The 15,967-nt window shown below is 39.1% G+C and overlaps 1 protein-coding gene across 7 annotated transcripts in view; it reads right to left on the bottom strand.

Annotated features, from left to right (window-relative positions):
• cacna1db (calcium channel, voltage-dependent, L type, alpha 1D subunit, b) overlaps positions 1-15,967 on the bottom strand; it is a 77,474-nt gene that overhangs the window by 45,820 nt on the left and 15,687 nt on the right. For all 7 annotated transcript variants that reach the window (XM_046396783.1, XM_046396788.1, XM_046396789.1 and 4 more), the window contains exon 4: positions 403-542. In XM_046396783.1, the coding sequence (XP_046252739.1) occupies positions 403-542 (140 nt within the window). The remainder of the gene's footprint in view (positions 1-402; positions 543-15,967) is intronic.

Below are 15,967 nucleotides of genomic sequence, written 5' to 3'. Positions count from 1 at the left end.
TTATTTACCTTGTGGGGACAAAGTTACATATAGGGACAGACTTTTCTCAAGGGGAAAAATCCCCATAATGTAAATAATGACAGAGTGACTACTTGGTTGGGATCAGGTTAGCACTTGGGATCAGGTTAAAGTTTAGGTTAAGGTTAGGGTACAGGTTAGGCTTAGGCAAGTAATGGTTATGGTTGTGGTTATGGTTTGAGTAAGTCTCCAGGAAATGAATGTAATGTAATTAATGTCTTTGCAATGTCCCCATGGGGCACTGAAACAAGACTGTGTGCGTGCATTTCTGTGTACTTGTGTATGTATTTGTGTATTTGCGAAGAATACTCTGCGCAAATGAGTATTTCTGCCTCTGACAATGTGTGGTTGCACATACATATTATGTGCTATGTATGAACTCACCCCACTATGACGATGACAAAGTCCAGCATGTTCCAGCCGTTTCTGACATAGGAGTTCTGGTGCATGACCAGGCCATAGGCAATAATCTTCAGAAATGTCTCTATAGTGAAAATGATCAGGAAGGCATATTCTACCGTTTCCTGTATGGAGGAAAAGGAAAGAAGAACAGTGGGAAGGGAGGTATAAAATGAAAAAGAAAAGAAGAACAAAAGTTTATTCAAGTTCAAGTTTACCTAAAACTTTGCCAAAGATGTTCAGTGTGGGCCAAACAATATGCATGGGAGATGGCAAAATAAGACGCAATAAGGCGAACAGGTTATAAGGAACAACAACAAAGAAAGCATTTTCCCAGGTTACCACAACAGTTGGCATGGCAACTGTTTTCTTTTTTTGTCAAAGAAAGCACAAAAATATTTTTGACTTGACTTTGATCAGATTCAAAGCTCATGACTCCTGCTGACTTACTGTAAGATCAGGTCTCTAATAAAAAGGTGTAAGAACACATTCTTGTTATGCATAATGACACTAAGATTTGACACAATACTGTTATAAAAACCTAAACAGAACATAAAAATTAAGGATGGTTTGGCACTGAAATGTCTCATGCAAGCCGAGACCTATCACCCCTAGAGGATTAGACTAGACTGCTGAATGTAATTCTGAAAAAGTTGAAAGTGGCCAGTGAATAAAGACTTCAGCAGACAAACAGTGAAGAACAGTAGTCCACCAAGTTTTACATTTAATCCCAGACCTCCTGTGAAAAATATACATTTGGTTTTCAAATAACAAAAAAAATTGTCAGCTCACTGACTCTCCATGTTACAATAACTGATTATATTTAAGTATGTACTGCTGGCACAAGTGTTTGTAAATCAGTGCAGCCTGGTGAAATGCATCTGTACTTATCTCTTTATGCAGTTACCATTTTGGGTTGCAGCAAAACTAACTTTAACTGATGCAGTTTTAATATTTACACAGACAGGGCAAAACAAAGGAGATGAAATGATGAATTTATCAATTCTAAAATATACACGCAAGGAAGGAGATGACTGTCATCAGTGGGTGGAGTAAATGTACGTATGTGTGTCATGTCCCATTTTCTGAGTAGGTCTTAATATGATGTTGATTGAGTCCTGAGGGCAAAAATATATATATATATATGCGTGTGTATGTATATATATATATATATGGGGGAAACATGACACAAAACATGAGGTGTTTTTGTTGATAAAAATGTATATTGTTCTTTAAGTAGATTCAGGGTTCACGGTCACACTGTAGCGTTCAGAGAAAAAAAAACTCAACAAAGAGAACTGTCATTTTCTGAGCAAAAGTAAAGCTCATAGGAAGTCAAGGTTTTCATCTAGTAGCATTGTGAGACATGTAATGCTGATCCTTTACAGAGGGATGTGGGAGGAGAAGACCTGTATGAAATTACAGCCCTTATGCCTTAGACAAGATTATGATGCATTCCAGGGACCCCCATAAACACAGCATGGGAATAATATATTTTTCATTAGTAGTTTGGAATAAAAAAAAACAAAAACAAAACAATGAATGAGCAAACAAAGAAATCCAAGGAAAAGGATGTCACAGGACTATCAGCACGGTTTGATTGACAGATGATCTTTGAGAAACGCAGTGCAGAAACATCAAAGCAATGACCACTTAAGCAAAAAAAGAGATTTCAGGGCCACAAAAATCCCCTGCCATCTCCAAGATGAAAACTCTTCAGTCACACTGTATGTCCTGCTGCATCATCATCATGTTTCCATGGTAACAAGGTGTCTAGTAATAAAAACAGGTCCCTGATTTTGGACATTTCATTTATGGACACACATCTATTTATTGTGCTTCCACATTATTTCACTTTCTCACCCCCACTTTCTTTCTCTCACAGAGACATTTCTCGCTGTCCTACGTATCTCACTTCTCTCCCACAAACAAATTCTCTGTCCTTCTCTCTGTACGTCTCTCTGTCTGTCTTCCTCAATGCAAAAGGTTAGCGAGTCGGCAGGTTTTAAGGCCCATTAAGCTAAACGCTTTTCATGTTGATTTAAAGGACACAAACACACAAAGTGCATACGGACAGCACGCACACACACACAGACTCACACAAACACATTCATGCACAATGAAAGATGACATTAACACGCACACTCAGACTTCACACCCACATATGCAGGCAGGGAGACCTGCAGTAGTAGGCTACACACACTTTTGAAAGGCAGCAAGCCAACCAGACAGTTTTAGACAGGAATTATAAACACTCCTGGCAATGGTGACTTAGACAAAGCCACAGTTTGGGCAGCACACTGTGAAGACACCCAAACTGGCCCCACTTTTCTTTGTTCTTTGTTTTAGTTTCATAGCTCCAACCTGGCACTGGCTTCCATCAAGTGAGCAAACATTTTTAACCCTGCTAGCAGCATGTCTATAGAAGATAGAACATCAGTCCACAACTTTGGTCAGCAAATATGAGATGGATGCTAGGAAACTTTGTATAGGACACTGATGATTCCCAGAGGGTAAATAATATTGACTTTGGCAGTTGTTAGCCTGCTAATACACTAAAAGATGGCAAGCACATTATACCTGTACAACATCAACATGTTAGCATTGTGATTGTGAGCATGTCAGATGAGCATGCAGATGTTAGCTTTTGGCTAAAAGCACCAATGTGTTTGATTAAGTACATCCTCTTGTACACATGGCAAGACATGTTTTTACAGACCTTCAGCATAGTTTGTAAAATATGCAGCAGAAATGTAAAATATTTCTGATTGAATGGGACAAAATCACTGCTGTGGCCATGTCATACCACAGAACAGCTCAGATGCTTCACATGAACAACTCAGTTGCTGTATAAATATTGATTTTCCTACAATGTTTGTGTCTTTGTCTTGCTCCTAATTGTTAACTGGTAAGTTGAGTGGTGTGCCATTACAGTAGCTGGGTGATGACCTGTTAAGGTCAACAGGCCCCATGGCTCAGAGCTGTTTCACACTGATAAGAGCCTTCAAAGCACACACGAACTAACACCTGCCTCCATCCAATTTAACATTCTTGTTCCATTCTCCTGTTGTTTACATAGGTCTGAAATGTCCGCTCCTCTGTTTAGTGAACAGCTGACAAAGTGTGAGCGTGTGTAGTTTAGTCATCTGCATTAAACTTGTGACCACTCAGTAGAAACAATGCACAGCGAAGAATAAGCACAAACAGATAAAAAAAAAAAAAAGAAATTTGAAACAATTTACACACCAGTTTCATTACCTTGAGACAGTGTAATGCCCTATCATTTAAATATATCATTTACTTGTAACACATTGTATTTTATATGTATATATTATTGTATGAGTGATTACTGAATAGTTAAGTAATGTGACCCTATTCTGTTTTAAAACATTCTTTGAGAGAAGGGTTTTTTTTTTTACATTTTTAAAATCAGCCCGACTTAACACAAATTTGCCATCAGGAAAGCTTTTTTTCTAAATGCCCAAGGTTTTCTCTGATTATAGAAATGCAGGACAACCTGAATTTTACTTCAGCCACCTAAATGAAAACACTAAATAAAATCCCTGACAAAATGAATCTTGGAGACACATCACTGCAACAAGTGCAGCACACAGCAGATTTCAGAGGACAGGTGCACAAGTGCAATGCTGTTAATGAAAACAAAACAGTTTCTGCATCTGCTTCATATTAAAGGCTTTCCAGTGAAAGGAGTGGATTAGGGCTTTACTGTGAAGCAGCTAGAGGAAGAGCTGTAATCCGTGGTTAACTTCTTTTCAGTTTTAACCACATATGCACATTATATTTAAATTGTCTGCCTATAAATACATACAATTTTATGTCTTAGCAGGTACATAGAAAACTAATTTAACTAGCTTAGAAACAACAGTTGAACTATTCTAAACTATTTGACTGCACTTTACATTTTCAAAATGTTCAGCCACGGGTGTCAGGAAAGTTTCAGTCCTGCCATTTCCCTATTCTAGGAACCTAAGTAAGTACCTATCAGAAACTCATTTTCTGATGCTGTCCTCATGCAACTTCCCCTCCTTACTACAGCAGTGGATTTAATAACTAAAAGCAGATAAGTAGTAGCTGCCCTCTGCTCTATTACATACCTCATGATAGCTATAAAACACATGGCATGATGTTATGTAATACATGTTAAATCCCTTTATTTTTCACATCCCCAGGGAGTTCCTGGATAGTAAGTGAGTGTGAGAGTGTGATAGCAACACGTGGCGCGGGCTTAAAGCCGTTTCTGTGTGAGTGGGGTCGAGTGCTGACCAAGAGGTGGAGAGAGAGAGAGAGAGAGAGAGAGAGACGACAAGAGGCACCTGAACCCTGTCAACCTTTGACTCTTGACGACCTGACCCTACTGTTAGAACTGTGGGGGAGGCTGCCAAATGCAATGCCCCAGTGGTATACTGAAGAGCTGTTTGTGTGGTTTCGTGTAACCTGCTTCCCGAAAGGATAAACCAAATAGTTCAGCCCAGTTTGAGCCCAGTGAAGAATATTGCAAGTGCATCATGGTAATCTCCTTCTGTGCTTGTAGTACAGCTGTGATAGGGATAACGTTGCCATGGAAATCAGGCTTGTTTCGTGTGTGGGCAGAGAATGAGACTTGTAGTTGGGATACTCAAGACAACTGCCAGTGGTACAGCATACTTGGTTTTTCACTGCTCCAGTGAATCCTTGGTCCATTCACTTAATTTGAATTCTTCTTATGTGTGTGTGATGATTATAAGTCTTAAAAGGGCAAACATATGTGTTTACAGTAGTTAAATGCACAGTATGTAGCTTCTGCTGCTAGGGGTCAAGCAATCAAAACAAAAGATGCATGGAATCATGGGAGTTGTTGTCTTCAGTGTTAAATCACCACCAGTGCAAATGAAAAGTATGTGACTCAGGCAAAAATGTTCACAGAGGAGGTAATTTTCAAAAGTTTCATTAACATTATATTTACTCACATTTGTGGACTTCCTTCCTCACTCTGTGACTGTCTTCCAGAAGTGATAGCATCAAAAGTGATTAGATTACTGATTTCTTTTGTTCTGAGCATTGTTGGAAACAACTGGAATAACTCAAAAACGACAACATAATACACAACCCAAAACACATATAACAAAGGTTTTAACATTTTAGTGTGGAAATGTTACATATTTGAATTATACTGATAATGACTACTTTTGCAGCAAAGGCAGGAGGGCACATGCATTTGTCCTGCTTTTCCTTAAACCTTTACTTTCCATGGTTTAAGAAGTGTTTACTCTACAGCACTACTACACACAAAGCAGGGACAAAACGAAGCAGCTTAATTGATTTAAGGAGGAGCAATGCATCCTGTAAGCTCCAAAATCCCCTGTTTTGGGGCCTTGACAAGAAATTTTGGTTACTGAAGCCAAGAGAGCTCACAGTGTCTGTACAGAGAGTGAACAAAATGTCCTAGATGATGTTTTGGAGCATGTTTTCAGTCAATGCACAACTCTATCTGAGTGGTGCATGGAATATGAAGAGATTTGGGTCCTTTCACATGCGAGTCAGCCTTATCATCTCTGTTGAATGATTTACCTATTAGCCTGGCTACACAACAATCACTACAGACTGGAAATATCTCCTAAACAATTGCACTGCACCCCTCACAAAATGTAACGTCATTTTAACAGCAGGGCCTTGACTTGCCACAATTCTTTGTGCAATTTCAAATGTTGAACAAATCCCAATGTTGTTGCAATTTTTGACCTGCAAGTTTTTGCATACTGAAACAAGTTGCTGTCCTAGTGTGTACCAAAGTATGACACAGATATACAGCACAGCACAGAGGCAATAACCTCAAAATGACACCAAAACACAGTAGATACTCTAAACATAGTTGTTAACTACATGATTGTTTTAGTACAAACACTTACACATCAGTGTGGTGGATACAATCATTTTGGGGTTAAGTGATCGTCCACATGTATGCCTGGTTTTGGTGCTGTCAAGGTCAAGAATTACGACAGGAAGCACAGTAGCACTGTGACTGTGGCTGATTCAGTGGTGTGTATATGGCCAAGCTGAATAAAAAAAAACAAGTGAGTGTTTTCAGATTTAAATGATGAAATGACAACAGAACTTAAGAGGTGTGGTCATGGTTTAAGGACACACTAGAAAATAGTTATTCTAAAATAGAGAGAGGAAATTTATCAGCCATCAGCTCACTGATGTCAAACCTGGATCAGTGAGCTGATTGTCTATCTAACCATAAATATAGACAGAGTTGGAACCAAAAGGGTGAAAAAACAAAAGTCTCCCCAGGATTGCTTTGGATTTTGTCCTCCATCAGTTAAATTTGAATTTCTCAGTCCCGACATAAAATGACCATGATTTCATCAGACAAATATTGTTGAATCAGATTCCCTTCTATTGCAGTTGCTTGTGTGGTTATGAGGCTGCAAAATGGTAAGAATTTATTACTTCAATCAGAAAAACTGGTAGCAGCAGTGGCGAGTTGGCTGTACTCTGCAAGTGCCACATTATGTTGTGTGAATCTTTGCAGTTATCCTAACAAGTTAAATTTTTTGCATGTCCCACCACACATGACCACCTAATTAATTGTCTGAATATGATTTTATCTGTCTGTCTGATTTTTATCTGTCTGATTTTGATTCATTTTCCAATCCCTTCCATACTACAGTAATATGTTAAAAACCACAGGTTATATCATTAATACAACAAGGCGGTGCTTGGACAGCAATGCGGTGTATTAAAATGTTTGATTATGTGTCCATAACAGTTTACAGAAAAAGAAAAAGAAACACACAACACATAAAATGGTCTATGTGTTACCATACAGATGAAAACTATTCCCCTTCACACCATCTAAATTGACTTGGTAAGATACTAGCCCTGTAAGCATCTCCTCATTTTGCTGTCAACAGTAGGTCTGAATGTTTGTTGTTGTATTCAAAGAATAATTAATATTTTGGGACATATACCTCTTCCATTTTGTAACAAGAGTCTTAGCTTAGCATAAATCCTTGAAGCAGGATTTAGCTCAGTTCTGTCCTGAGGCAAAAAATTCTGTATACCAACACATCTAAATCTAATTAATGCATTATATCTGGTCCTCATCGTGATGTTACTGGGCAACCAGGACCCCACAAATTATACTTTTTATACTTAAATCTTTCTATTAAATATGAAATAAAATTTGTTATTAATGAGCTTTAGGGGTGCTGTGAGACAGTTTTTTTTACCTTTGAATAAAGCAGGCTAGCTCTTTCCTCCTGTTCTTAGTCTCTGCTAAGCTAAGTAAAGCAGCTGCTGGCTGTAGCTTCATATTCAGACATGAGAGTGGTATCTGTACTCTCTTCAAGAAATCAAAAAGGCTTTCCCTTTCTTTGTCCTCACTCTCCTTCTTTTATTGTCTCTTTCTCAAACACAAAAAACTCTATGATGCTGAGTCCACACTACAGGATTGAAGCTCTGATTTTCCACTTGTGACAGTTTCTGGAGACAAAAATCATAGGGAAATATTAGAAATATCTAATCATGTTGGGAATGAATCCAATAGCCCTGCAACAAGTTACAGTGAAAGCAGACAATATCTGTGGGAAGGAAGGAGTTGAGAACAAGGGATTGAAGAGCACCAGAGACCAGACAGACTCACTGGGGATTCCTCCTAGTGAAAGTGATCAGTCATGTGGAGTGCAAACCACAACATTGCATGTCACATACATAACTCAAGTGCATAACTTATGTACTTATTTTAACAATGATCTTTCACTAAACCTAACCACATAGTTTTGTCATATAAACCTAACCAAGTCACCTGAAATGTTTATCTGCAAGTTTTATTGCCAAAGTCTAAATAGACATTTCATATTTATTATGGCTAACTTGATTGTAGAATACATGAACATGTACATCAGGTTGGTATCACTTCAGCAAGCCCCATTAAACAAATCCCTCCCAATTCTGTATATACCAGTATGTATACTGGGTATGGATACCGTGTGTGTGTGTGTGTGTGTGTGTGTGTGTGTGTGTGTGTGTGTGTGTGTGTGTGTGAGTGTAGGCTTAAATTGATCAGAGACAAGAGCTGGCCTACCACTGTCATCATGCCTGACCTATCTAATAGATCAGCTGCTAGAATCTTTATCTCTCTCTCTCTCTCTTTTTCACTCACACACACACACACACGCACACACACACACACACACACACACACACACACACACACACACACACAGAGAGAGAGAGAGAGAGAGAGAGAGAGAGAGAGAGAAAGAGAGAGAAAGGAGGTTCACTCGATGTCACTGCCTTCAGTGACAATAACATCAGCTGACATAACGCTCAATGATATGTGGCTCAGGCCAGTGTGTGTGTGTGTGTGTGTGTGTGTGTGTGTGTGTGTGGACAGACAGAGAGCATTTGGGCATTCAGCCTAACCCTGGTCATCCCCCACTCCACCCAGCAGGTACTGTAGAATCCCATAATGCAGTCTGTTACTGTCTCCGTGACGTGTGATGATGTCAGCCTGAGGCACATGATGTAAACACAAAGCTGCTTTTTGAAGAGTGTCTTTAAATAAAACTTTGTTTAATTTATTCCTCCACATTGTTCGGTAAAAAATAAAAATAAAAATAAGTATTTAAGCATTTAGAGGCCTATACAACCTATAAAGCACTGAATCACATTTTCTCCTTTAGAAGGACATGACAGAGAGCACTTCAGATTTTCTTCTACCAGAGAGGCATCTAACTGTATAAATTTTATTTTATATTTTGCCTCAATTGTGACAATTGTATATGCTAAAAAATGCATAACCTACCAAAACACCAGCCACTACACTCTGCACTGTTATGTATTGTTAATTTCTTTTTTCTTTTCTCTACTCTTACGCTAATTATCATTTTTCATGGCACACTAGTCTTTTAGTGACTGTGACAAAGAAAAGCCTGCAGTCTTGAAAATGGTGGTCAAGTGGACATACAGCTCATCTCCCTGCCCATGTTTGCCTCTCCACTGCGCACTTTGTACTTTGTGGTAAAAACAGTTTCGAAAAACAAACGATAAAACATCACATAATCACGAAACTCTCGTGCTGTTGCAGATAACTGAAATTGTGGCTGTGAAATTTTGCAACTCTCCTTGAGGTGTTATCATGCTTGTTGTGAGAAAGTTGTTGCAGTGAACCAATACAGGATTTCACTGCTACTACTGACTAACTTGTAAAATGTAACTAGCGACAGCAATTTTGTTCATTTATTTCATTTCAACAAAATGGATGGGACACAGATGTACTCTACTTTTGCAGTAAAGCCCATACATTGTAACTGTCTCTTGATATTTTCTAGCAGAGCAAAATCATCTTTTCTAAAGGATGACAGCAAAACATATGTGTCATATTTTGTGTTGTCTTATCAAACAAAGTTTTCCTTCAACTCATTATAATGCAGTCTGGGTGCATTTACTCAGTCGAAAGCATCTCCTGCTGAAGCCACAGAAATTAATCCGTTTTTGAAAAGCTGTAAAAGGAGCCAGTCTACAGTCATGCCAGCACTTCCTTGAGGCTGCACTTAGGCACAAGAGTGCTTTGAGCTACTGTAAATGCCAGTGTTAGCACACTAACATGTTCACTGTAACATGCTGATGTTTAGCAAGTGCTCACCATTTTACTTTAGTGTTAGCATGCTAACATTTAGTCATTAGTACTAAAGAAAAAGTACGGCTGAGGTTAGTGGAAATATGCCATTAGCTTTGCAGGTATTTAGTCATAAACCAGGGTTGTGCACAAATAAAAATTATGACTTTATGATGCCGTTAGAAGGAAAGCCGTGGGATCACAAACGTCATTAGAATTCATCCTCAGAGCATGATAAATATACAAAATTTCATTTCAAACATTTGTCGAGACTTTTCAGTCAAACCAAATTATTAATTGATCAACAGACTGACAGACTACAGACAGACATCCCTACTGCTGTTAGCATGACTGCAAAAAGAGCATACACACACAGGAAAAAGCCAAATTCACAAACTCAGTGAGATGTTGTATTTTCACATCATGATAATTACTCAGAACAGCAACAAGTAAAAAACAAAAACCATCTGAGGTTTACTTCCAGTCAGGTAATACTGGAGAAAAATGACTCAATACGTCATAATCTGCCATGATGTGTGAGTAATAGTCTGAAGTTTGATATTTGCCAGCTAGGCTTCTATTTTGCCCTCGTTACTTTCAAGATAATGTGATGACTCTGACTCTAAGAAGCCACAGCTTATTTTTCCAGGCTATCATCTCTGCTACCCAACTTTCTCTGACAAGCCCTGCAAGTGTTTGTGCATGAATATATATTTTGTGAATGTCTTTGTATGCTTATATGAGAATGTGTGTGTGAGGGCGAGAGTATGTCAGTGTGATTCTGTCAGTGTGCTAGTGTGTTTCAGGCTAAGAGCATGTGAACGAGTGCATGGAGGTGAATCAGCCAGGCGACCAGAGACAGGCTAATCAGCTCCTATTAGCCTGTGTTCCCATTGGTCTTAATAAGATTAATGAGGGCCAGAGAGGCTGAGGATGTGCTGCTCAATGCTTCAGAACACAACCGCAGACTGAACAACATAGCCACTGATATCATCACCATTAGCAATCTTATTCTTACAAGGACACTAATGGACCCACAGCGTCTGCCTTCTGTTGCTAAAGTCGTTTAGTACTCATCTAAATGTATAATATGTTCTAAGCTTCTCTGAAAATCAAGTTGAAAAAGTAAGGGAGGATTATCATGACTGTGTGCTGTTAACAGAGAAATTAGGTCTCTTTTGAGCAACTGTCCATCTCTCTCTCTCTCTCTCTCTCTCTCTCTCTCTCGCTCTTTCACTTTCTCTCTCTGCATGTTATATTCATGAGAAAAACTCAAGTGGTTATATTATGAATGCTTCAGTGAAACATTAATTGTCTTCTGCACAGGTTAGAGCCGCACATTTTTCACAAGTATGAAGATATTCAAACAAAACGCAAAACACGTCACATGACGTTCTATAAAAAAACAACCCTGGTTTTACTGTATGTGAGCTTTAAGCGTAGCCTCATCCAGAAGCAGCAGCCGACTTGTCACTTTCAGGCCTGAACGTTCAGAATGCAAGAGAAGAACAGAGAAACGAAACAAAAAATCACATATAACTGCTACGTGCATTGTTTCAGCAAGGAAAAAAAAAGTTTTTGCAGCTGTTGCGAGTATGTGTAAAAAGTTTGGGTTGATGCCACTTCTCCATGATACCTTCTGTTAACTTCTTCAAGGAGAAGAAATAATCAACTGGAAGAAGTAAGAGTGTCAATAATCCTTCTTTGTCCCACAGCATGCAGGACAGCAGAGAAGCACACAGATGTGATTTATATTGTCAGCCGCCCGCCTCTCTTGTATAGCATGTCTGATTCCCTCATGTCTCTCCCTTTTGGCGTCCCTATTCCTCTGTCTGTCCAAGTCTTTTCCTCTGTCTGTTTCTGTGTTTTTCCCCCTTTGTCTCTCCCTCTCTCTCTTTATCTCCACATCTCTCTCATCTCCAGATACAGAGGTCTGTCCTGTGATATCACATTCGACATAGATAACAGAATATGACTGCAGAGAAGAACACTGTAATTGCTACTTTCTAATTATTAAACTGACAAGTCTTGCCTGAAAATCATTTAATGAAGAGGAACTAAGCCTGACACATTCACAGACAATTGCAACTGAGTTTAATCCAACAAGAAGATAAGCAAAAACCAGGGAAGCAAATGTCATGAAAAGTTCGACCCGAACATTGGATGTGGCCAAAGGCTCAGTTAAAATTACAAGTATAAAGAAAATCTACTTTTTAAAAAATAAATAAATAAAAACTATAAAAAAATAAAAATAATCTTTTATTATTTTGTGGCCAGACTTCACATTCATCAAAATTTGACACAGTAAGAAAAATAGTCATCAGTTTTCAAATTCTTGAATATGATTAAAAACAACCTACAGCATCCCAGAGTACTCCTCTGAAGGATCAGAGCCTCAGCTTGATGTCAAAATGATATGCAAAGTCGTTCACCTGTTGGCTGAGCACCATGGATGAAAATGAGAAGGCTTTTTGTCCTGATATATTCCTCATTAGGACACCTTTGAACATGTTATTATGCTTACTCCCTGACAATTAAACCAAAAATAAAGAAAAGAAAAAAAACAGGTATGTTGTGATGAAGCTGTATGAAGGCTGTGTGCTAGTGGCTGCAGAGTAATCAAAGGTCCTGTTCACACACACACAAAACAAATGCCAGAAGCACCAAAATATTTGTATTTTAATCCATGTTCATGTCTATTTCTTCCCCGTCTACCTTTTCTAGCTCTGTGGCAGCATTGGTCCAGACAGAGTTTATCGATGGTGTAGCATCTGAGTTCAGCCTCTGTGCCTTCCTGTTCTCTCTACTGTTTTTCCAATTAAGCCCATACTAGCTAGTGTCTATTTTTAGTTGTGGATAGTCATAATCCTGAAGTTGAAACAGTGAGCATGGCCACAAACACAGTCAAAACAGAGTGGGTACTGGCTGACCACTAAAAACAATCCACTAATCCAGTGTTGGTATTAAGAACAGCGACCGTAGCAGCATCACAGATCTGCCTCTCTAAAATGTAAAACAGTCATGTGGAGGTTAGTAAGTGACGATAAAAATACACAGAAAACACCCCTCTGACACACACACACATTATTTCCGCTGATCAAAGCTGACCAAAACAGCATTAATTCAATTGGCAGTTGAGTGAGTTGAAATATGGTAATGTCAAATAAACAGCCAGTCTCGTTAAAAACAGAGGAAGAGGGAAAGGGATAAGAAAGAAACTTCTTTTCTTTTCTCTCCTCTCCTATTCTTCCCTCTGCTCACCTATCCTTCTGTCCTCCTCGTTAATTCTCCCCTCTCATTGGTTCCTCACCTACAATATTAGCCTCTCCTCCTCCTTCTCTTTCTGTCAGTTCCTTTTTTCTTGCTCTTATCCCCTTGTTCTCCTTGCACTTCTCTGCCCCCTCTTGACCACTCTCCCGCCGTTCTTTTTTTCAATTTCACGTTCCTCTCTTTCTCCTCTCAGTCAACCTCTCATCTCTTCTCTCCATCTTTTCTCTCTCCAGTTGAGAGGTTTCTCCTCACATAATCCACAAGTCACCATGGCCACGGCTGTCACAGCAGCAGGCTGTGCTGTATGTAAAATGAGGCGAGGGAGCAACACAATGAATATAAACACCAAGCTCGTTAAAACACACACATACAGTACATGCAACTTGTAGCTTGGAACACAGAAATCACCCATGGAGGCATCTGGATTTTCACTGAACATATTTGTTATTCCACCAATCATGACAACCACCAAGTGCAACTGCCAGTGTTTCCAAGGCTTCTTGTGTAGCCCCAAACGATATCCGGGCTAAGACTTCCTCTTCTGTGTTTCCATCTTTATTTACAGTCTGATTAGGAACTTGTGTGTTAATGGAGTTGGTGACGAAAATCAGCTAATTAAATGCGTTCTGCCTGTTTTGCTGTCCATTAGACTGCTCACCTACATGCAAACAAAACCCTCTCAAACATGACTGGTCTACAAACCGACTACAAATGGAAATCAAAACGCTCAATGCCTTGCCTACAAATTCCGCATTCATCTGTTTATACAGTTTATTATACCACAAAATAGAACACGAGCACACATATATGTGTGATAAACAGTTTGTACCGGCAATATAGTTTAATTTTGTTTAATTTTGCACACTTAAAACTCTAAATACCTGTTGACAAACTGGAAACATAATACATAGTCGCTTGCTATATCACAATGATGATTGTACTGTGAAGTGACTTATTCACAATAAAAGCCTTCCAGTCTGTCATTGATCGAAAACTCTGAACATGAAGAGGTGGTGTTGCGATTCTGTTAACAATATGGCCTTCATTACAACCGTGATAGCACAGCAAAGGAGAATCAATCACAGAGCAGTGAGGCTGTAAGAGCAGAAACAAAACTCTGAGCAGCCACTCAGATCCTACAAGAGCTACAACACTACAAAAAGATTTCCATGCAGCAGGTTGAAACACTAGATCTTGACTTGCCCAGCCAAAAATCCTGCAGTAAAGGAGAAAACTGATGTACGCTACAAAGAGATTTAAGTTCTCATTTATCCTGCAAGCCATAAACCTGCTTAGCTGTAACAGATAATCTCCTCATCACATTTCCTGTTCATTCAATCTACTGCCACTTTCATTATTCATTTTGAACAGTTTGGTTTGAATAATCATTTATCATTTGAAACACTGGAGTTACTTATTCAAAAGATTAATCCAGACATTAACAGCTAATACATCGGCACTTGAGGATTACTGAATAAACTTTTACAGCGTTCTGAAACAGATATCTTTATCTTTGTGCTTCTTCTTACTTAATTCAGGCACATTCAGGTAGAATGTGGTATACTACCTTTTGCTTCTCTTTATACTTAAAGATCCCCTCCACACATGTATTAAAACATGCACAAAAAGTATGCAGCGTGTTTCTGACAGAAAATAATTACCACATTAAAGTCTATAAAATGCCACATATTCCTTCTCCCTCAAATGAATATGTAAGTTTTCCTGCTGAACACAAGATGTCTCCTGCCTCAAGTCTGTGCTCAGTGCATGTGACCTGCAGGCTTCTGGTTTCCACATCACACGTGTGGATGCTGATTACTGGACCAGGATTGGCTTCCAAGCTATTTGTGATGTCACAAATCATGGTCGTAGTGTCAGACTCTGCACATGCATTCTGCACAGTAAAGCTCAAACATTCAAATGCAGGAAAAGGAAAAACACATGTATGACAGGAGGAGAACTTCATTTTCATCTTTCATTCAGCAGATAGCAACCTGGCTCAAGTCCAGCAGGATACTGTGTTTTTAGTGGTATACAGGGTTTAAAGCTGCATTCACTAAGCATGTTCTGCTCTGTGGCTGATGTCTGGACAAAGAGTGATGTTGCACTACAGAGCTTTATAATTACATTGTCCGTTTGTTTCTGTCCCTGTGTGTGAGACACAGAGTTGTGTGTGTGAGAAAGAGAGAGAGAGAAAGAAAGAGTGTGTGAGTGTGTGTGTGTGTTTGCCCCACATTCCCTGCAGAGTCTGTTGTCCCTGGGCTTTTGGGTGCTAAGCAGTGGGTCCAACAGGCCTTCTGACTTGTGGGCATCTGTCACCTCTCGGCCTAAAAACCTGTACAGCCCTTGGGCTCTGTTTAAAATACGCTTGCATAACACTCAGACATGCCCAAACAAGTTTTGTGGTTTGTGTGTCTCACATTTTACAGTATTTTGTTCATTAAAAGCCATATCAGAGTAAATGTAAACATCTTAAGTGTTTTCTGATCATCAGAATGTGTTTCAGGAAAATGTCAGAAAGGCCTTTTCTGCTGACCAATTTGGTCTTGCTCACTGAAATTAACATCTCATTCTTCTTGAATGAGTGTTTGTGTTCTTGTGAATTCAACAGACGCCATATTCATGAGCATGTTTGCTGCAGTGATACAAAGAGTC

This window comes from Scatophagus argus, chromosome 8, assembly GCF_020382885.2.
Source record: "Scatophagus argus isolate fScaArg1 chromosome 8, fScaArg1.pri, whole genome shotgun sequence".
NCBI classification, from domain to species: Eukaryota; Metazoa; Chordata; class Actinopteri; family Scatophagidae; genus Scatophagus; species Scatophagus argus.
The sequence above is the reverse complement of the archived record's forward strand: the minus strand, read 5'-3'. Positions and strand labels throughout refer to the sequence as shown.